Source organism: Aquila chrysaetos, chromosome 4, assembly GCF_900496995.4.
Source record: "Aquila chrysaetos chrysaetos chromosome 4, bAquChr1.4, whole genome shotgun sequence".
NCBI lineage: Eukaryota > Metazoa > Chordata > Aves > Accipitriformes > Accipitridae > Aquila > Aquila chrysaetos.
In genome coordinates this window covers 12864430-12886064 of record NC_044007.1, presented here as the reverse complement: position 1 = coordinate 12886064, position 21635 = coordinate 12864430, and the positions used below count along the sequence as shown (strand labels likewise).

Sequence of the window (21635 nt, the reverse complement as noted above, 5' to 3'; positions counted from 1 at the left end):
TCCTGCAACCAGACTGCATATTTGGTGTTTGGAGAGAGATGGAGTAGTGTCTGCCATATACAAGCTCCTTTCAGCCCCTGGCTTAGGTTTAAAACTCTGGATTAAAGCTCTGCGGCCAAAATGCTCTTGTCCATTCTTTGAACTCGCAATAGGGAAAAGATGCTGCTGCAGAGAGAGCTCAGACCCATGTTTCAGCCAGCTCTGTGCAGGTGATTAAAGATCACCATCACAAAATGAGAGAACAAAATCGTGTGGAGTGAGAATGAACAGGATTCTGGTCATTATAATTATCCCTATTAAGGGTCAGAGTTTTGGGGGTCAGGGTCCCTTGGGGCAGGTTTTGAGTATTGCAAAGCAAAGGGGCAATCTCTGTCCCAACTTTGTCCCACCGTTCATGGAGCACAGCCTGGGTTGACTGTCCCTTGCTGGCATCTCCAAGGGCTTCAGCAGTGACCTGCCATGGGGACACACTGATGCTTCTGGTATTTCCATTTTGCACTGCTATCTTCTATGACTCGGTACAGAGCTGTGGGTTGCCTCATTCATTCTCTAAAGTGGGATGTGAGTGGTCTGGGCTCAATCTGTGTGACCTTACCCACCTCCTGTTTTCCTGAGCTCATTTTTTTAGTGAAATAGAGTTCTTTCTTCCACCTTGTCATTTTGTAAATCAGTTTTAAATGGGAGTGATATGAAAGTGATATGAAAAGTGAAGCCAATGAAGAGAAAGCCATACCACAGGGCCTATTTATAGGGTTGTGCTCTTACTGAAGCATGCCCTGTTTGCTCAGGTTTTTAAGCTTTTGGGGGTAGGAACTATCCCTCTGCATAGGTCTGAATGAGTGCTAAGGTGATGGCACCCAAATTTTAAGTGGGGTCCTTAAAGAGTGATCACTCTTGCTAAAACGGAGACACTCACAAGCACTTGGCAGTTGCTGAGGCCATTCAGGGAGATGTAAAATACTTGTGTTTGGGCAACAGCAGCAGCACATTTCTGAGGAAGAGGTTTGAGTGACCAGGGAAAAAGTGAAGTGCAAACATGGAGCCAGGATGTACCCACCAGGGACAAGGCTGGTGAGATCCACAAAGACGACACTGCTGGGTGATGTCTACATGATCTCCTCCATGCCCTCATAAGGGAAGTAAGTCCATGGAGCCAGAGAAACCACCATCCTGGCTTTGCATATTCTGATCTGAAGTTGCACCTGTAATCATGACTGTGTAAATACTCATTTGCCAAAAGCACAAGGAAAATTCTCATGGCTGCAGCACTGAAATAACAAGATACTTCCTCAAATTTAGCTGTATGTTTGATATTGACTCAAACTGGTCTGAGCACACAGTGCACAGGAGTGTTGACACACCAGCCTACTTGGCAGAAACTCCATGTTATAGTCCAATTTTATATTTGTACCTGGCCTACCATTTGATACCTGCTATAAAAGCTGCACCACATAATGATCTCAACAGGCTGACAATCAAAAGGAAGCCAAGAACTGAAAAACAGCCTTTGCAAGGAGAAAAAATGAGTGCCATTGGCAGAACTGTAAATGGGAGTTTGCATTACATCTCCTTTCTCTTCTCCATGCTATGCCCGAATAATTTGCAATAATTGTGTCAAATTCTCTGATCTCTTAGAAATGATTTGCATTATATGTGGGAACATTAAAACTGCAAACCACCCAGGGGTGGAGTGCCCCAACAGGTAAGACTCAGAGTTATTCCTTGATTTCTCAGCCTGTAGGTAGTTTTGCCACATGTGTGGATGGGTTTTTCTCTGCAGCCAAATCATGCTAGAAATGGAGGGGAATATTTAAGAAAAGGCTGAGATCCTCAGGTGATATTGTTCCAACAGCTCAGGCTATTAAAAAAACCCCAAACCACAACAAAACACACAAAAGGAGACTGTGATACCTTGCAAAACCTCTAGTGATAAAATCATGGTAAAATCAAGATAAACATCGTCATGAAAATACTTGTGAAAAATTTCTAGCATTGATCCTGTCAAAATAATGACCTTGTGCCCTACCCACTAGGAAAAACCCCTTCTGACTTGCTGCTTCGATATCAGAAAATGTGACAGTTGTCCCTCATTTTCTTTAACTGAATTGAGCTAGTACTGACTGAGTAGTTTGCAAGAACTAATGAGAGCTGAACACCATCTGGATGCCTAAATCGGGCCCAAATTATCACATGTTCAGAAGTGCCAGTGTCGCTATTTGTAAAGATGTTTGCCATGCCCAAAAATTAACATAATCATTTAGAAAGCTTTGGTTAGAAATTCAATGCTGAATCAGCTGACTCAAAAGTTGCCAATTCAGAGGCAGTGTCGGTGTTTTCTAGCCCAGGTCAGCTGCACAGTCAGTATATGGAGCACGGGGGAGCCTTTGCCTCCCTATAAAATCAAATGAGGAGGAAAGTGGCACCTCATATTGGTAAGTGGGACCACACCTGAGTGTGGTGTGGGCATTATCAACAGTGTTGGGCATTATTTTAGGGGCTCTGAATTACAGTGTTTGGGGGACTGGGCATTTTAGGGACTGTAGTACCTATGCTGGAGGCTGAAGAGACTGTCTGCATCTGGCCCTCTCCTGTATTTTGGTTTCTGGAGCTGGTCTGCAATGATGTTAGGGCATCAGGAAGAGAGACTGCTACCTATTACTGCTGTAATCTCCTGTTTAAGACCTGCATGCAGCTTTGAAGCAGAGCCATATGAAGACATCACCATTCTGGTCTCATTCTGGTTTGAGACATCACGGAAGAAAATTAAATAAGGAGATAATATAAAAACTGCTTTACAAATTATCCCACAGGTATTATGAAAGCAAAGCGGTGCAGATAAAATACACAGAGCAATTCCAAATCCATTAGCAGTGGATTTGCTTAGAAGCCCTGTGTCTATTATGGAAATTTGTGGGCAGGTGTCCATAAATTGATAAAAATGCATACTCCAAGCAACGCTCACAAAGCTGTGGCTGGAACAGTAACGGGGGAGCTGTGCATGGCACTGACACTAAGTATTCTCCATAACTATACACACAGAGAAACAAAGACAAGGCTGGGAAAATTCAGAATTAATGGCAATCTAACTTAAAAAGAAGAATTGATTGTTTCATAAGTGCTTATAGAAGTAATTAAGTCCGTTTAATACAGAAATTAGGAAAAAGGAGAAGAATCATTGGGTATAATCAGGGGCTCAGTCTGACTCGCCAAAATCAAAAGCATTTCAAAGGTATAGCTGTCTCTGCCTTATCAAGCCTGTACTATGGAATAAGGCCTAAACAAATGAAGAAGCACGTGGTGTTATAGATGCAATAACTACCTGGTCATGCAAAAGGGGAGAAGGTATACAAATGATTCTATATGCAATATTAACTTTAAAGCAACTTGTTTGTAGAAAATTTGGTTCAGGGGCAACAGAGGAGGGTAATAAGATGAATTTTGGAAAGGAGAATGAAATATTACTGTGGGCAATGCTGTGTGAGGTTTTAAAAGCACAAAACACTCCCTCATGCATATGACCAAGCAGCTGAGGCTTGGAAGCTTGCCTAGAGGTGGGATTTGTCTTATGGACACTGCTGAGAAAATTCTGTATAAACTTGTTTCTGTTGAAGTAAAAAAAGCAAAATAGGCATCTGCTGACATATGAACATAAAAATGTCACCCACAGGATTTCAGATTCAATTTAAATGAATAAACTTGTTGTGGATTAAATAAACCAACAGAGCATATCTATATGGGATACCAAGAAGTGCAGTTTCCAAAAAAATTTTCTTTCTCTTTTCTAATGCAACACAGCTGAAGAAGAAAGCAAACTGACTTTATCATGTTTTTAACTATAGTTGTGCAGACACAACTGTTTGAATGGTTTATACAGAATTTTATCACAGAGGGAAACCGAAACATCTATGTCTGAGCTGCATGGGAAGCTGTAAGAATGCAAATGAGGAGAAGAATGTTATTTAATTCACATGGCAGAAATCTGGCCATCTAAATTCCAGTCTCTCCATACTGTAAGTAAAAGTGAGAAAGGGATGCATGTGAAGCAGAGACATCTCTTTTTATGATACCTTGAAACCATTGGGAAGTGCTCATGTAACAGCAGTGGGGGATCCAGGTACAAGCCTTTTTAAGCGACACGTGATTTTGTTATGTAAAACTAGGTGAGGGACGTGGTTGAAGCTTTGCCTGTGGAGCAGACAGATAAGGTGTCAGTGATGACACTGCAGGGCAGGTTAGTCTGGTGCATATTTGTATGATGTCCTGTCTACTTGATGCCAAAAATCAACATTGCAGAGCTCTTGGGTGGTGTCAGCTAATATGGTATGGGGAGACTGCATTTGTACCAAGGCTATGGTGGTCCGATGTTTTGAGCTTGATGGGAGTATGTGTACAGGAGCTACTCCCTTAATGGTGTTAGTTATTAGATATGTCTTCTTGTTATGCCAGTAAGTGTAATCTTACTACTGCAAGACTGGGAAGGACGATTGGGTCTTTTATTCCACCCTCTTTCCCAGGCCATGGCTGCAAATGTTAAACTTGAACGTGCTGGGAGAGCTCAAGGGGTTGCCCTGGTAGATGTCCACACCTCCATGAGCTCTCTAGAAGTGTGTTAGGTCAGCCAAGTTCTCAAAATGCTTCTTTACCTCCATTGACCAAGAGGATCTATGTGACTAAGTCACATGTGAACATTTAGTCTGCAGACATCTGGAGTTAGGAGAGGTGAATCTCACCTCTGTCATCCACATTAGGTGGATGGATCATGACCTAGGAAATTGTGTGACTTGCAGCACAACCCCCTTCTCAGAGGAAAGAGGAGAGAAAACAGCAGAAGAAAACCAGGAAATTTGGCAGCAGGTTCAAGTTCCTCCTTTTATGTTAGAGTTGGCCTGTGCATGGCTGTCTTAATTTTGCACCTTTTTTGTTAGGTTTGTTGGTAAGAGGGGAAATGGATTGTTTTAAGATGAAGCTATGCTGATGAGATAAGTGAAGTAAAATGAAAGGGAGCCTCTGTGTCTGCAAAACTGACAGTATTCTGGAGACTAATACTGTGTGTGCTTTCAGCAGAATTACAAATATTCCTGCTGTAAAGGCAATCATGTAGTAGGTGGGTTTGAGTGAGAGAAGATACCAGTGTTATAGGAATTACAGCATGGGCTACAGAGATAACAGATCTTTACCATGTTTGTTTCCTGGTGCATAAACACAGCAAGTCGGGGGAAAAAAACCTAAGCATTTAAGACTGTCATGTCAGGGAGTCAGAAATGTGCCCAAAGTAACATCATGACTACATAGCACCCATGTCCATGGGTGCTCAGCATCCAGGCCTGCAAGGTGCTGAGCACCCACGGTCTCACTGCAATCACTGGGTGCTGACTTTGCCGAGCAGTCCCACGTGCTCCAGCCCACAGATTTCGCATTGGTACAGCCCTTCTCCTTGGCCCTGTCATAACTTGTGCTGGAATGTGGTGCTCAGAGTTTCCTGTGGTGGACGAGCGGGCTTCATGCTGCTGAGATGAGTAAGGTGCCACAGTGTACGCAGGTACATCACCTGCTCTCACACATAGCTGCCTGTGGATGGAGGAACCGAGCGTCCTGGGACGGATGCTGCTGTGGGTGCTGGAGAGTGGGGCCACAGAGGAGGACAGGACTGTGGTGGTCTCTCTGACCATGGTCATCTTCTGCACCAGCTGCGACTCACGTCCTTCAGTTGTGTGACAGATGCCTGGTTCTTTCTTTGCTGTGCATTTGGAAATAGAGATGTCTTACCTTGTGGTCAGGCTGTGCTGGTGCTAGTGAATGGGGGTGGCCCCTCCTAAAACCCCTGTGGTGGGGGAAGCTGAAGGTTCCCCCCCTCAGAAAGGCTATAGGGGAGCAGGGAGGTTTCAGAGAGAACGGCTTTGATAAGCCAAAGGATAGGAAACAGCTGAGAACAACAGAGTTTTGTGACTTTTTGAAGAGAAAAAGAGATGAGGGAGGGCACGGTAGAGGTCTATAAAACCCCGAGGGGAGGCGGGTGGACATCATGTTCACTGCCTCTTCCAACACAAGAACTCTGGGCCAACCAATTGCACTAAGAGATAGTGTCGAAACAAAAAAATGTTTGGTTTAGGCAAGATTTAGGCATCAGGTTTAGGCAAGCTGTGGAGCAGGTGGCACTGGGGAGCTGTGGTTGCTAGAGGTGCTGGAGTGAAGTGCTTTGCTCTTCCTTCTCTCCCCTCTCAATTCAGCTGCTACAGACCAAGAAAATCCAACCCTTGCAGGGGCTTGGCTCCCTTAGCAGGGTTTCTCAGGAGTGTGCCCTGCCATCATTTCCCAGCAGATATTCCTCTTGCGATAACTGCTTCTATCTCTACCAACTAATCAGAGAAAAGAAGCAGAGCTGCTCCTTACCTCCCTTTCTCTGGAAGGCTTGGACCTCCAGGAGACCTCATGCCTGAACAACTTCTAGCACAAGCTTTTCTTGGACAAGGTGGCCCAGGCTTACACTTTTCCCAGGCTGTGGCAGGGCAGAGACGGGCTGCAGCCTCCCTGGTATGCTCCAGACTCCACACCAGCTTCACTTAGGCAGCATAAAATGTTACCTGTGTGCCTGGGGGCTGGAGGGGGTTGCTGTTCAGAAAGCAGAGAGAAAGGGGCCATCAAACTTTTATGGCAGGTTGTAGATAATTTACATGAGAACTCTTCTTCCATTTCAGTGCATGGAAAATGTTTTTTATAGTAGCTGTGCATGATGTCTATTCCAATCCTTTTACATCAATAACCATCTTTTCAGGACTGAATTTATTCATGAAAACCCAGCGACTTCCTCTGAGAAGTCTGAACTGCTAGACAAGCCAAAGATGATGGTCTATTAATTGTGATTTAAAAAACCTTTGCTTTAAAAACCTACTGTATTTGAGAGCCTTGTCCTCTGTGCTCTGAACGGAGTAGTTTTACCCTGAATTTGTTCTGGTATATCAACATTACATGGTCCTGTGCTAAGTAGCAACAGCTGAACTGCTTCATCTGTTCAACACTGTAGTTATGTATCTTATGCAAAATACCTGTACAGCAAGAAACTGTGAACAAGTGTTTCCTGCTCATCTTTGCCATTCCGCTAATGATTAGAGGCCCTAATGTATCCCACCCATTTGTCTTTTCCGAGCATCAGCGTCCTAATTTTTGTAGCTGTAACTTGTCTGGAAGCTACTCCGTGCTCTTGGTCACCTAAGTCACTCTCCTCTGTTCTGTGCCAGTTTCTACTGTCTTCTTTTGGGAGGACTGCACAGAATATTAGACTGCACAGAATATTAAAACTAGGTGTATCGAGTGGCATAATACTTTTTGTCACAAAATGAAGAAATAATGGATGCTTCGTCCACAAAAGGGACTCTTAGACATGACCACTGCATAAATAAAATGTCCTTGTAATGGAATCCCCAAGTGAATTTTCACAATAAACGACTCCATTTGTCTTTCCCCTTTCCTTCTGAAGTGTACAAGAACCTCTACCAGCATTGCATCTGCCTGGGTGGAGCCCTTTTCCTCATTACCTGTTTTCTCATTTCTGTCCAGCAATGTGCTTTATCCGGACCGTGCTTCTCCTCGGCATTTCAGCGCACTACATTACGTTACTCAAACCCTCCCTTGCAAGCACAATGGCACTGTTCAAACTAATAATGATAGCTGTATAATGAAAGCTAGCCACACCTTTTTATTACTTTCATCTAAACTCTCTAATCAACTTGCCTTGTCAGGGCTTGAGGAAATATTATTGGGTAAACACTTATGAGTCACGGTGGTTTCTAGAAGTCACCTGCCTGGGAAGCAGGAAAGTGCCCAGGCTCACGTAATCCCTCAGCCAGGGAGCTCTCGCTGATCAGCATTGCATCGCTGGATGTGGGTGCAGACAGACCTGCTTTTGCCTTTTTTTCCCCCTATTGAAACACAAGAAAGTCTTCCATGTTTAATCACTGAGTAGCTGTTTTGAAAAAAATGTTGATGTGTTGTTCTTGAGTTATTAGTGTCAATTAATACCAACCCAAATCCCACTGTCGGAGGACAGCAGAAGCCCCACAGTGTATTTCCAATAGAGTCAATTATTATCCCTCTGGAAAATCTATTTGTGCTACAAAAATACCCTGCCATTTCTCTGTGTGTATTAACCCTAAGATACTGGCAGAGTGAAAGCCTGGTATCGACACGCTTTTCCTCCTCCTTTCCTCCCCACAGACAACAGACCATCAGCGCAGTCACTGCTTTTCAGCTCACAGTTAGTAATTTGCAGCCTCCTCTGCCCCCATGGTGTTCAAGTGTATCAGACGGACCTTGCTGAACTCCTGGGTGACCTCCTCCAGGGCACTGAAGTGCCCCTCATTTCACTTTCACTTATTTCACTTCCAAACTTAAGCAAACCAAATCAAATTACTGAGACGGTAATTCTGAACATGTGTCTCTACACAGAGATTAATGCAGTTGAATTTGTCCACTTTAAAAGTTAATTCAGGTTAAATCCCCTGGGCCCCTTGTGCAGTAGATCTGTCAGCGGTCTCCGACAGAGCCGAGAGACTGGCATCTTCCAGGGAATTAGAAAAAAAAAGAATACCTAGGGTGAGATTAGCATCACTTATTCTCATAAAGTGCCTTTCCAGTCCATGCAGAGCAGTGAGGCACAGCTCTGCTGGCCTCCTCTGGACAGGTACATTAGGAAGTGTCCTGGAGCACCGAATCGAGGGCAGCTGGACCCTGATGGATGTCTGGCACCATATGAGATGATTCTCCCTCCTTAAGATGGGTCAGTGTCCTAAATGTGAAGGAAACTACATCAATTCTGTAATGTCATGATCAGTGGCAGCTATAATATCCACTGAGCTAACTGCGCTCCAGAAAAATGCCCCAAATAATTACGAGGTGAAAGCTCAGCATTGTGAAAGGCAAACTCTTCAATGTGGGAGCTGGACTGATTGAGGTTCACCCAGAATAGCCTGGAATGTCTTTCAAAAAAATTGAGTTTCCATCTTTTGTTTTATTTGAATCAGTTTTCAGAACTCAGCCCTGCAGCATTACCTACTGAAAACTAGTGGGTCACACTCAGTTCCCCTAATCTGCTGTATCACAAGCAAAATTGGAACTGTATGAACACAGGCATCTAGTGTCATTAGAGACGCTAAGGAGCTCAGTCACCCAGGAGGGTTGGCAGGTATAGCAAAGATCCATAGGACACCCACATCTCTGGAGCAGTGAAGGGAGACCAAGCGGGATGCCCTGAAGCACCAGAGATGGCACTGTGCCCCTGTGGAGGCAGAATTGCTCCCTTTGCATCCTTGTTTCTGAACCTGAGTCCTCTCCTGTCTCCAGTTACTGTCCTGATGAGCACCCACCTAGACAACCTGATGGCTTCATCTTCCCTCCTGTCCTTTCTCCTGCTCCCCGTTGTGTGATGGCTCTCCCTCCTTTCCTCCTGGCTCCAGACTCCCTGGTTCCTCCTGCAAGACAGTTCCAAACTGCCCACTCATTTCTGGTGGATTAGTGAGTTAAACTGGCTCAGAGCAGTGTTGCTACAGTTGGCATAACAAGCATCAGGAACAGGGCTGAGAGCAGAAGAGGGGATTGGTAAAGGGGAGCGATGCCCCCATCCCATCTCTGCAGCAGGGAGCTGTTAAATTGATTCCAATCACTGCATGAAATCCCACCAATGATAAATGTCTAAACTAGGTGGTATGATTGTGTCCCTGTGTGTTTTTGTTAGCACCTAGAACATCTATGCTGACAAGGCAAGTGCTAAAACCCTAAAAAATAAAATTAAAAAATCCTAACAAATATTGATGCTCTTTATTGTGTCCCTCTGACACAACCTGTTTTTAACCAAGATGGAGAGCAGTTTCTGTTTGGAAAGACCCAAATTAACCTTCATGATGTAAGACATTCCTGTTACCAAGAGATCAGGCTTTTCTTCACCATTTGCTCCTAAACACAAGTCTTTGGCAGCACTTGAACATGACTTACAAAGCTACTGAACTGAGTAGCAAAATGACTGCATATGCGATGTACTGCACAGTGAGCAAGGTCTTCCCATTTTGTGCTAATTGTATTAATTGCAGCAGTTTGTTTATCCTCTTGTGTGAATGGCATTTTTTAATACATGAAACAGGTTTACTTTTGCAGAACTGTGGAGCACAGCCAAGCATGTATATATTTTTGATATGAGAGATCAAATGATCAGCTAGTTAACACTCTGTATTTGGTCAGCAGGTTGATATTCGGTTAGTTTAATTAGGTTAAGCAAGACATTGCCTAAAATATGCCTGTGCTTTGTCCCAAAGTTCACTTTTGTGTTGTTCCAAGGACTAATGGAAACGTTGCATTTGTTGTAATCCTGTGACACTGTAGAACATCATTTGCTGTATGAATAATTTGAAAATGTTATACTATGCTTGCAAATGCCCCAGGGAAATAAGGAACTAGAATCATTCCCACATTGCAGCTGCATAAGCTGTAGCTCAGAGAGTGTGTATGACTTGTGAGGTCACACTAACATCAAGATTGCAATAGCGAGCAGATTTCATCCTCAACCCATGCTGTAAATTCTGATATACCTGTGCACACCATTACTAGTATCAGAATATAGGATCATAGAACAGGATCACAGGAGAACTGAGCGTGGAAGGGCCCTCGAGAGGTCTCTAGTTCAACCTCCTGCTCAGAGAAGGGTGAGCCATGAGCACAGACCAGGTTGCTCAGGGCTTGGTGCAACCGGGTTTCGAAAACCTGCAGGGACAGAGGCTGTACAACCTCGCTGAGCAGCTTGTTCTGATGCTGGATTGTCCTTATCATGAAAACACTTTTTTGTATATCCAGGACATAGAGGGAGCAATATCTCTGAGCCCTGGAGGGAACAAAACTGCCGAGCTTTTTCTTGTGCCTGTCCACTCCAGCAGTCTCTGTCTTAGCCAAACTGCCATTGATTTCATTGGGATATTTGTACACTGGGGAGAGTAGCCTGGACTGGCAAGTCTAGAGAGAGGGTCTGTGCATGTGGAGAAGGAGCAGAAATTGTATTAGTGCCGCAAACACCTGAACTGCATGAAGCCCTGTGAAAGGAAATGCATACCCGATTTTGGCATCATTGCACCCCAGAACATCAGGCTATTGTGTTTCTGGAGCTGTTTTATGAGCCAAAACGCTGGGTGAGTCATAAGCTGGTTCCACCTGACCACAGCAGCGGGGAGAACCCACTCGTGGCAGGAGGAGGAAAAAAATGTTTCTGTAAAGGAGCACTATGAACCAAAACCACAGAGTTTTGCAAGGCTTCACTAAGCAGTGAACTACACTTGTACACTTCAGTGCTTTGGGAAACCTTATCTAGAATAAGAGTCATGAATATAATTAAGTGTTTAAACAGCCTCACCCTACTGTGGCAGGTATCTCAGTGGGTTAATCATAAACACAGGCAGAATCCCTATGGCAGCCAAGAGAAGAAGAGTGGTGTGTCTTGCAGGTGCTGGATGAGTTGCTGAAGGCCAGCTTGACAGCGGACAACGGGAAAGTATAGGAGATGGAGGAAAAAAAACGAAGGTAATGTCTTTTTTACTTTTCCTTTTTTTTGGCAGTGAAAATGTAAGACTTTCTGCAGCAAGAAAAATGAGGTTTAGAAATACTTAAAGACTTAGAATTAAAACATTGAGGTGCTTGCGTGAGGGTTTCATTTATGTCAGCAAGTTTTGTATTTATTATTTTTATACTTTAAAAGTCTTTAAGGGAAGATCATTAATTCTACTGAACTGCAAATGGGAGGAGATGAATGTCTCTGGCAAGAATATTCCCTTGTGTCTTTAGGGTTTTCTTTTCCTGTCCACTGTTTTTTAGAAGTTTAGTGTCTTTGGGATTACCCTGGTTCACACTTGGTGTGCATCAACCCAGCAGTGCAAGTAAGAGACCAGAAATCATTCGGAACGCCCTAGTCCGGGGCTTTGGGGCTCGAATGTACGAGAGTGCTTTCTATGGCCGCATCAGTTGGTCTAACACAACTGATATCTCTCCCTGTAGTTCTGTGATTCTGCCTTGAAGAAGTATGTAGAAAGAGCATGCCATGTTTCATAGGTAGATGTATGTATGCTTCACTTTACCCAGTGAGAACTTCTTTTGATTTCAATAGGATGCACCTAAGGGCAAAATTTGACACTTAAATCTTTTCATGCTCAGGTGCAGCAGCTGGAAATAATCTTATTTTCCTGAAATCAATCCAATTCTTGAGCTGAGGATTAGCCCTAATTTGTGAAGTGCTTGTTTTTCATAAGGAAAGGATACTGGCTTTTTGCTGAAAGAGAACAGAGGAATGTATGGGTGTTTGTGCCTATGAGTGTATACATATATATATGCATATATCCATGTTTATTCATATGTTTCTGTATTTCTGTTTACTGTAAGATTATTTAAATAGGATGTCCTGCTTATTCTGTATTTTCTTCTTTCTACCTTCTTTTGCAGTAGAGCTGAATGTGGTACTTGCAAACAAGTTTTGCCCTGGCTGTAGTAGACCAATCCCAGAACTTTTTCATGGATTTTGTAGTGTCTCTAGAGACTCAGAGATGTGGAACTGAGACCAAAGTTTGGCCAAAGTTCTTGGAGGAATTGCCTGAGAATTTACCATAAATTAGTTCATATATATAGTAAATAAATGGTAGGGGTTAAATAATTTAATGTAGTGACAAATCTTAATTTGTGCCTGCCCTAAATTCTAGGACAACTGCACAAGGTTTTGTGTGTGAAGCGAAAGACGTGTTTTGTTTCAATAGTTTGCTTCCTTCACTGAAACAGTCCAAGAAAGTGTACCTAAAACTAATCTAGCATTAGCTCTGGTAAGATTTAGATCAAGTTTTCTGTTTCTTCTACTGAAATGGATTTGTTCTGCTGAGAGAGCTACATGGTTTTGGAGTCTGAGTGATTTACTGTTCTGTGGGTCTGATCCTGCAGACAACAGAAATCTTCTCCATCAGATGCCTGGGGTGTTGGATTAGTCTCTGCATCAGAGAGTTCCCAAGCTCAGGGTTTTTAAAATTGACTCTAAACAGTTTATTAGCTTTGGAAAGTGGTAATAGTTTGTTTTTCATGGATTAGATACACCCCATTTCAGTTGATGTAGTTGATTTTTAAGAAACCATAGTCGTAACAATGCAAAGCGTTGTAAACAAGCAGTGCTAAAGCACTTGGGAATTTGAATTGTTCACAGGGAAATGTGAAATAGCACAATGGCATGATCTAAAAAACATTAATACCAATTTATTGTGGGTCCTTTGCTTAGATTGATCTTTCTGACATAAATAGATTTTTACTTTGAGGATGCTGAAGTATTTAGTATTTCTTTCAGTCCATGGTCTCGTTTTCTTATGTACTGTTATTGTAACTTCAGAAGTGAACCTGGTTTCTATTAGTAGTAAGAAAATACGGGTAATATTAGAGCTGACATTCTAGTTATTTATTTTGATTTTATCTCAGATGCGTGTTCTGAGATAGCTCTAGAGAAATAAATAATTGCTTCAGTGTTTCCATCAGCATACCCGACAGCAGGATTTAATCCACTAAAAATAAATTATGTGACTTCAGCTATTTATTAAGGTGTAAATGACTGATTTAAAAAAGAATGCACAATTACTACAAATGAGACCAAAAATCATTTTACAATTGAAAACAAAGCACAGTTGTTCCCACTTGTGTATATCTCTTTGCCACCCTGTAGTCTGAATTCTTTGAGGATACTAGCATGTAGCTGTGTTGGGTGCAACACTGGAAAGAACCCCACATCGCAAGGCAGGTTTGGGCTGAGGCAGGCACGGGAAGCTTGTCAGAAAACCCACACAACATGCAGCAAGGAAGGAGCTGACCCCCCCTTGGCAAGTTCTGGGCAGCTGCAAGAAGCACCTGATTATGCTGACACTGCTTTGGAGGAGGGTTTAAGTTTCTGTAAGCACTCAGGGATCTGTAATCCCTCCTTTTTCTGCACTGTGCTATGGACTATCATCTGTACCACTGCTGAGGGAAAGGCAGAGGGAGAATCCCCTCATGAGCTCCCTGGGGAGCATTTTGCTTTCGTCAACCTGGTGCCTCATGGCACAATCTAGTACTGGCATGTGAGCATGAAATGAACATCTGCTGGGGCGCCGGCGCGTTTAGCTGGATCATGATGGTGTTTGACGTCTTGGGGCTCCATTGCTCAGTGTCATGGGTTGAGCTCTCCTGACATGGTGGCTATGTCCAAGCGTGGGATTTGGATGTGTCAGTGCCTGCAGTTTGGCTCAAGCCAGCACATCTCCAGCTCCCATGTGTAAAAGTCCTGGCACATGAAAAACTTGAGAGTTCAGATTTAGAGCTCTGAGTATTGGCCCATTGCTCAAGATGCCCTTAATTCATAGCAACACATGAGCTATGGATGCAAGTTTTGCTTGCTGAGAAAGGCAAAATCCAGCTTGAGGGTTGTATCACCTGTCTGTGTAGAAGTAGCTCCTGGTGCTAAGCCTGTAAACCCAGCGGGAAACCTCCCGCTTCTGGTTTTGAACCTAGATAAAGCGTGGCGGCTTATGAGACCCAGAAAGCGCTCTCCACTGAGAAACAAACAACAAAACAATCAATGTCACTCTGAAGTATTTTGAGCAAGTACCTCCAGCACACTTTTTGCCTCAAGGATGCATTAATTGCAGCCGCCTTCCTCTTTCCTTGTTACATGCCTTGAATCCTTTTTCCTGGCATTTTTCATGGGTCAGGGTGATGTACAGGCACTGGAGAGCAAGCCTGTGCCTCCAGCAGGTGACCTGGGAAATCCGGGGCAGGAAGGTCCTGGTTTCACCGTCTGCGGATGGAGAAAGCTGCCCTGGGAGACAGGGATCTCCTCCAGTTCCTTTTCCCCTTGGGAATGTGGGAAATCATCTGTGATCTGCTGTGACCACCAGCAACTTGCTGCACATGCAGTGACAGTGACGCATTGGGACATCCCCTGCCAAACGTGAAACCACTGCTTTTTAGATCAAGTCATTCCTCTTCTTCCTGACTCCTTGTTACTTCTTTATTGCTCTTTTTTTTTTTTTTTTCCATTTTATTACCTTTTTATTGTTTATTACTGTAAAAGCTCTGGGAGTTTGGCATTCAGGTCTTGCTCCTAAAGCTGCTAATGGTATCACTGAATAACTTCACCTGACTAAAATGAACTGCATGGATAGAAAAGGTGACTGATGATGAGGTCTTTGGATGGGACTTGGAAAACATGCTTTGACTCCTGTGTGTAACACCAGCATTGGGTCCTGCCTGCAAATGCACACGTGCTGCGCACACCTCAGGGAAATTTTGCTGAATTAGTTCTGATGCAGCTTTTCCCCATCTTCCCTTTCTGTTATGTTTTATGTTACTTGTACCAATGTTTACTTCTGCCTTAAACTCTTTATTACAAGCCCATCAAATAAATACATTCAATGGGGCCCAGGACTGTAGGCATCTCCATTCCTGCAGAAAGCTTGCTGCTCACAGGACACAACTCAGCCCTTTTCATCCTCAAAGGATGCCTGTAATGACCTGACAGGGCTTCGAAGAGGCACCACCAGGTGGCATTTGAGGACCAAAGCACTGGTGGCACAGACAGGCTTTGCAGTGTCACTGACTCCTCCATCAGGACAGGGTGATGGATAATCTCACTTGGCAGTGGGGAGATCTGGTGACTCCAACCATGAGCGGAAAAGAACTTGCACTGCTGTCTCCCCTTCACCAACCCAGAGAAATGCTGACATCAAGTTACTTGTGTAGAGCCCTGAGGGAGGGCTAAACTGATTCTGTTCACAAAAAGATGGGCTGTGCTCTATGCGGGGGTCAGTGCAAGGTCAGGGAAACCCTTACATTTGGGCTTCTCAAGTGAAATCCCCTGGATTTTACAAAGACATCTCCTTTTTTTGCCTCAAAACACTCTACACAATCTCTCTGTATTTGAAGTCTCTCTCTGTCTCATTAAGAAAGTTTGATCTACCCTTTTTTTGTTGTTTTTACACCCTCTTGCTCAGGCTTGCCACACGGGGGTGGGATTAATCTGGACAAATGTAGATGTCTCAAGTGTCTAGACTCCCTTCCCAGTTGATGGGGAGAAATGGACACTTCTGGTGCCTGATTCAAATGGATGTATTTCTGATGTCTACTTGATACTGATTACCTGGCATGACTGGCTGGGATGTAGCAGCCTACCTCTAGATGTCTGAAGTTAGGTGAGATGAATCTGTCACTGGCAACTAGATGTGTGGCAACAGATGACACTCAAATAAACCCCGAATTGTGACTAGATGGGGTATTTATGTCTTCATCCTCTCACGCTTTCTGATGAAAGTACTGGCTGGGTGGCTGAGCTGGATCCAGCTGGTGTAAGTGGGGAACCCGTGAGAGGGACTGTGCTGATTGACACCAACTGAACATCTGGCCTAAATTTCTTTGTCAGTGTTGATCCATATTTCCTGCTTTATTTTGATGTGAAAGTCACCCTGAAATTCTTGTTTCCTGTGTGGTTTTTTTTTCTTTTTTAAGCTGCACCTTTGCAAATATCAAAATTGAAGTAAAGTGTATTTTTCCTGCTAGCTCCTTACTCTTACTGCCTCCCAAGGGGATGAGGTGGATTTTCTGTGCATTTTATAGCATTTCTGAAGAACACAATCTTTTAAGTGACAATGGATATCTTAAAATTTGGTGTTTCTGTCTGTGCAGGCTGGAGCCATGTAAAAAGCCTGGAAGAACCATTATCCAACCTGCCCATGGAGACCGAGGCTGAGCCATGCATGCTGTGCCTGATCAGTAGTAACTCTGGGCTTCTATTTGAAAATAGGAGAGAATTTGATTGAATTGAACCAGCAACAACAGACATTTATGTTAAGTGAAATTACTTGGCATTTCCTGCAGTTAGTGATCTGTACTGATACAGGACAACTCAGTTGTGCCTGAACCCTGTTGTCATCAGCTATGTCTCTTCCAAGGTGTAGCTCAGGGCTTTGGCTAGTTCTAAAACAATGGTTTTAGCCAACACCGTCAGAAAAGCTGCCCTAGTAGAAGTGGCTAAAAAAGGCATGTCCCTTACAATGGACTCCACAGACGGAAAACTATCAGGCTTTGGTGTGTCCCTGCTGAAGGCAAAGGGGTCCAAAAGTCCGCTGCGCATTGTGGCTTCCTCCACGACAGAGATGTTGTAGGATAGTTTCTCCACTGAGAGCAAATGGATGTATCGCCTCTCCGAGAGACTCACATTGCTCCAGCTAATGTTCATTCATACTGGGGATTTGTTGGTGGCAAGGAATTATAGAAGATAAAAAAGAGTCTTGCTGTAATGCATTGCTTGTGACAAAAATAAGTAATCCTTTCTAAAGCCAAAATCAGCTTCACTTCTCACCTTTTTTCACATGCCTTAACTATGTCCCAAATAATCCTGCCTTTTGGGCAAGCAGGTAGCCCCTGTAGGACCATTAACGTCTCTGTTCCTTGATTTTACCGTCTTTAAAAATGAGTCAATGCTTGCCCTTGCAAAGCCTTCTGAAATCCTCAGAAGGAAGGATTTCTAGTTATTATCAGATAGATATTTCTGCTGCATTACTGAGGAATGTATTTAAAATAAACAAAAGGAAGTGTCTTCTGAAAAGGGCTTATCACAGTAGAAAGGCAATAGGAGACTGTGTGGGATTATTCAGATTAATTTTAGGTATTATATAGGATCCAGGATGCTTCTTGTCATTGAGGGAAGTATTCCTCCTGACAACAATTCACATAATACCAGATAAGCCTTTGCTGTTAAATGCTGTCTGGAAGAGCCTGGCTGTCTCCACTGGCTGCTAACACACAGTGGGACCCTCTCTTCCTCGACCCCTGCAATGGTGAACATAGTGGGTGACTTTTATTGCAGGTTAGGGGCAATAGTCCTATTCACTACAGCTCAGCAGCTCTGTTAGGGGCTGCAGCACAAGGAAAAGCAAATCAATTGCGCTAGGGAAGAAATGTTTTTGAAATAGTGGATATGGAAAATTACTTCAGTGATGTATTGCTTTCCTCCTGGAGTAATATAAATACCCTCAGCAAGTTTGCAGAAGACACAAGCTGAGTGGTGCAGTTGATTCACCTGAGGAAAGGGATGCCATCCAGAAGGACCCTGACTTGAGGAGTGGGCCCATGCGAACCTCATGAATTTCAACAAGGCCAAGTGCAAGGTCCTGCACCGGGGTTGGGGCAATCCCCAATATCAGTACAGGCTGGGGGATGAATGGATTGAGAGCAGCCCTGCGGAGAAAGGCTTAGTGATACTGGTGGATGAAAAATTGGACATGAGCTGGCAATGTGCGCTTGCAGCCCAAAAAACCAATCGTGTCCTGGGCTGCATAAAAAGAAGTGTGGCCAGCAGGTGATTCTTCCCCTCTACTGTGCTCTCATGAGACCCCACCTGGAGTCCCCTGCCACCACTGCGTCCAGCTCTGGGGTCCCCAGCGCAAGAAGGACATGGACCTGTTGGAGCGTGTCCAGAGTAGGGTCACAAAAATGATCAGAGCTCTGGAGCACCTCTCCTATGAAGACAAGCTGAGAGAGTTGGGGCTGTTCAGCCTGGAGAAGAGAAGGCTCCAGGGAGACATAATTGCGGCCTTTCAATATATAAAGCGAGTTTATGAGATGGAGAGAGACTTTTTCCCAGGGCCTGTAGTGACAGGACAAGGGACAATGGTTTTAAATTGAAAGAGGGTGGGTTTAGATTGGACATAAGGAAGAAATTTTTTATGATGAGGGTGGTGAGACACTGGAACAGGTTGCCCAGCGAAGTTGTGGATGCCCCATCATTGGAAGTGTTCAAGGTCAGGTTGGATAGGACTTTGAGCAACGTGATCTAGTGAAAGATGTCCCTGTCCATGGCAGGGGGGTTGGGCTAGATGATTTTCAAATTATTTCCAAACCATTCTATGATTCCTCTGACTCTATGAATAGAAGATTAATTATTTCTCTGTATGTTTATACAGAAGGGGGCATATTAGTCATTCCACCAACAATCTTTCTTCATATAATAATCTGTACATTATTTCATGTTTGTTTGCTTTTCTTTTTTATTAAATAGCCCCAGTAAAATACAAATGAAATTTGAAGCAGAAGGGTTGCAGACCTGATCCTTCAGAAGGAGGTTCATTCCAAACTTTTATTTGGAGACAGACTCCTTGCCAGACTATGCAAACAGCTATTTTTGACCAGCTATTTCCATCTCTGATACTAACAATGCTTGTGGCAATTGCTGGAACTCAGCTGCTTCCAAACACCTTGAGAAATACTGCAGTAATCGAAAGTGCTTTGTTCAACCAAATGTGCTTATTGTTGACAAAGCGTGAATCACACCCCGGAACAGCAAGCTCCTTTGAGTTGAACCCTGTGAAGGCAGGATGCTCTCAGCGACATTGATAAGAAACAAATATTGAGGCATAAAGATGTTCATTTTAGACACTGGTAATGCTCTAGGCATTTTATACAGCCTTTGTCCGAACAGCTTCCCTCCAACACCAGTAAAATGAAGGAGCAATACTGATGAATGGTGTTATATTGATGGCTACGATAAGAGTGGAGAGAGGAGATGTTTGGGAAACTTGCAGGCCCTCTCATCTGAAAGATACAGCTGGCTTTGAATGAGAGGGTGATTTTATGGAAAGTCTGGGTTGGTTGCACACTTTTTGTTTTTACAAGTTTGGATTTTCTGGTAGCAAATGGAAACTGAATTGCTGCAGCACCGGTGGACATTGATTTCCAGCCCAGTTTAAAGGCATTTGGCAGCATCAGCACAAAGCACATGTACTTGTGGCTGGCCATCGCTACCTCCCTGATCACCTCCAGCGGGTCACCTGGTGCTGAGTGGCAGCAGACCTGTGTCCTGCTTGTAGCCCTTGGAAGCTCCCTGGGATTTGGCTTGGGCAATAACCTAACGCTCTACAAATAATTATTCAAGGTGATATTTTTTTCTCTCTCTCATGACTAGTTCAGGACCGGAGAAGGAAGAAGTTTATTTGGCTGGGCAGGGTACAGACTATCCAGAGTGAAAATTGAATCACCCTGCAATGATTGCTGTCTGAACTTGGGCACAATTACAGTACCAGCTATTTCATAAAATGCTCAGTTTAAACTTGATATCTATAGAAAGGCTGAAGGCAGCATCTGCTCTTCTGGCTTTCAAGAGATATAAGTCTGTTATGAAGATAATCCTCTAAAAGCATACTGGAGATTAATTTGAAAGTTTTGCAGAACAGGAGGTTGTTCTGGAATATGTAACTGTTAAGCTCTAGCATCTCACAGCCCCACTGAGCCAGAAATAAATGAATTCTTAGCACTTTAAGAGAAGTGGGATATTCACCCTGTTTCAAGAAATGTCAGAAACACCTGCTACTAGCCTCTTCCTCTAGGACCATCTTTTACATTGGTCAATGACTGTCTTGTTACTTATTCAGACTGGGACTGAAGTAGGCACAAAAGAACAGATTTATAATGGAAAGATAGATTTAAAAAGGAAAGAGAACCAATGTTGGTGATGTAGGATCACAGGGACATAGTAAGTGAAAAAGTGTTGTCAGCACATGGGCAATGCAAAAATCATGACTTTAATCTCATACATAGGCAGCTGTAAATAGAGAACTGTATTATGTGCTCAAGAATTGGCAGGAACTGTTGGTGAAATTCTGGGAGGGCAACCTACATTCCTTATCGTCCACATCTGCCCATCAGGGTCCTTGCGTGTGCCCAACAGGTCTCTTCCTGCTGGACCTCTGTACTTGTCTTGGTAAGATGAGCTACAACCTTTCTGAGGCTGGAATAAAAAAAAGGCTCTCTGCCAGATGGAGCAACTTCTGAGCTGCTTTGTGCTCAGATGCCCCTTTGTTTATGGAAACCAACATGCTTAGCCTCCTGAACAGTGTTTAAACTTCATGTCTACATGAAGTATTCCCACAGCAAACAGTCTGGTTTTGCTCCTATGCCAGAAAGGATTCATTTGGGATTAATACTTCCCTGCTGAACAGCCAACTGTTAGGTTCCAGTGCAAACAACGTGCTGATAAAACAGAAGCATCTTTGCAAATGTCACTGCTTAATTGCCATTTGCAGAATATTTTATGTCGTCACTGGAGAGTGATGGAGAGACAGGAGTTTTGGGGTTGTACTAGTGAGCTCTAGTCTGGGGCAATGAGTCCTAATAGCTGTACTAGAGCAGAAGGCAGAGCCTTGTTTCCCCATCAGAGCATGGGAGAGCTCATGACTCTGCCTTTGGGACTGACAGGGTTTGGTACAAAGTAGGGCAGCCCTAAGGACGTTTCGTATCCATGGCCCAGGCAGCCTTCGAAGACTGGTAATGAGTGTCTGGGGAAGGGAGTGAGAGGTTAAACCACTGTGGCGTAATTCATACCTTGACAAGAGACTAACTTCTGACTTGGGACTGATCCTACAACCGTGTCCAAATGTTACATATTATTGTGCACTAAGTCCACCCAGTTGGGACTTTTTATTCCCGTCCTCTTCTAGCTCCACAGTAGTTTGCTGACAAATCTTGCCAACAGTCTTTGGAAAGTTGAAGATTATGTTGTGAGTACTGTAAAATAACAAGCCCCTCGGGGAGAAGTGGGATGCACAGCTGAGCTACAAAAC

At 43.7% G+C, this 21635-nt stretch overlaps 1 protein-coding gene across 1 annotated transcript in view; it reads left to right on the top strand.

The window, feature by feature from the left end:
• The first annotated feature begins 11429 nt into the window (after positions 1 to 11429).
• Positions 11430 to 21635, top strand: part of FER1L6 (fer-1 like family member 6) — a 98903-nt gene continuing 88697 nt past the window's right edge. Inside the window, exon 1 of the mRNA XM_030011882.2 lies at positions 11430 to 11553. Within this exon, the coding sequence (XP_029867742.1) occupies positions 11534 to 11553 (20 nt within the window). The 5' untranslated portion in view covers positions 11430 to 11533. The remainder of the gene's footprint in view (positions 11554 to 21635) is intronic.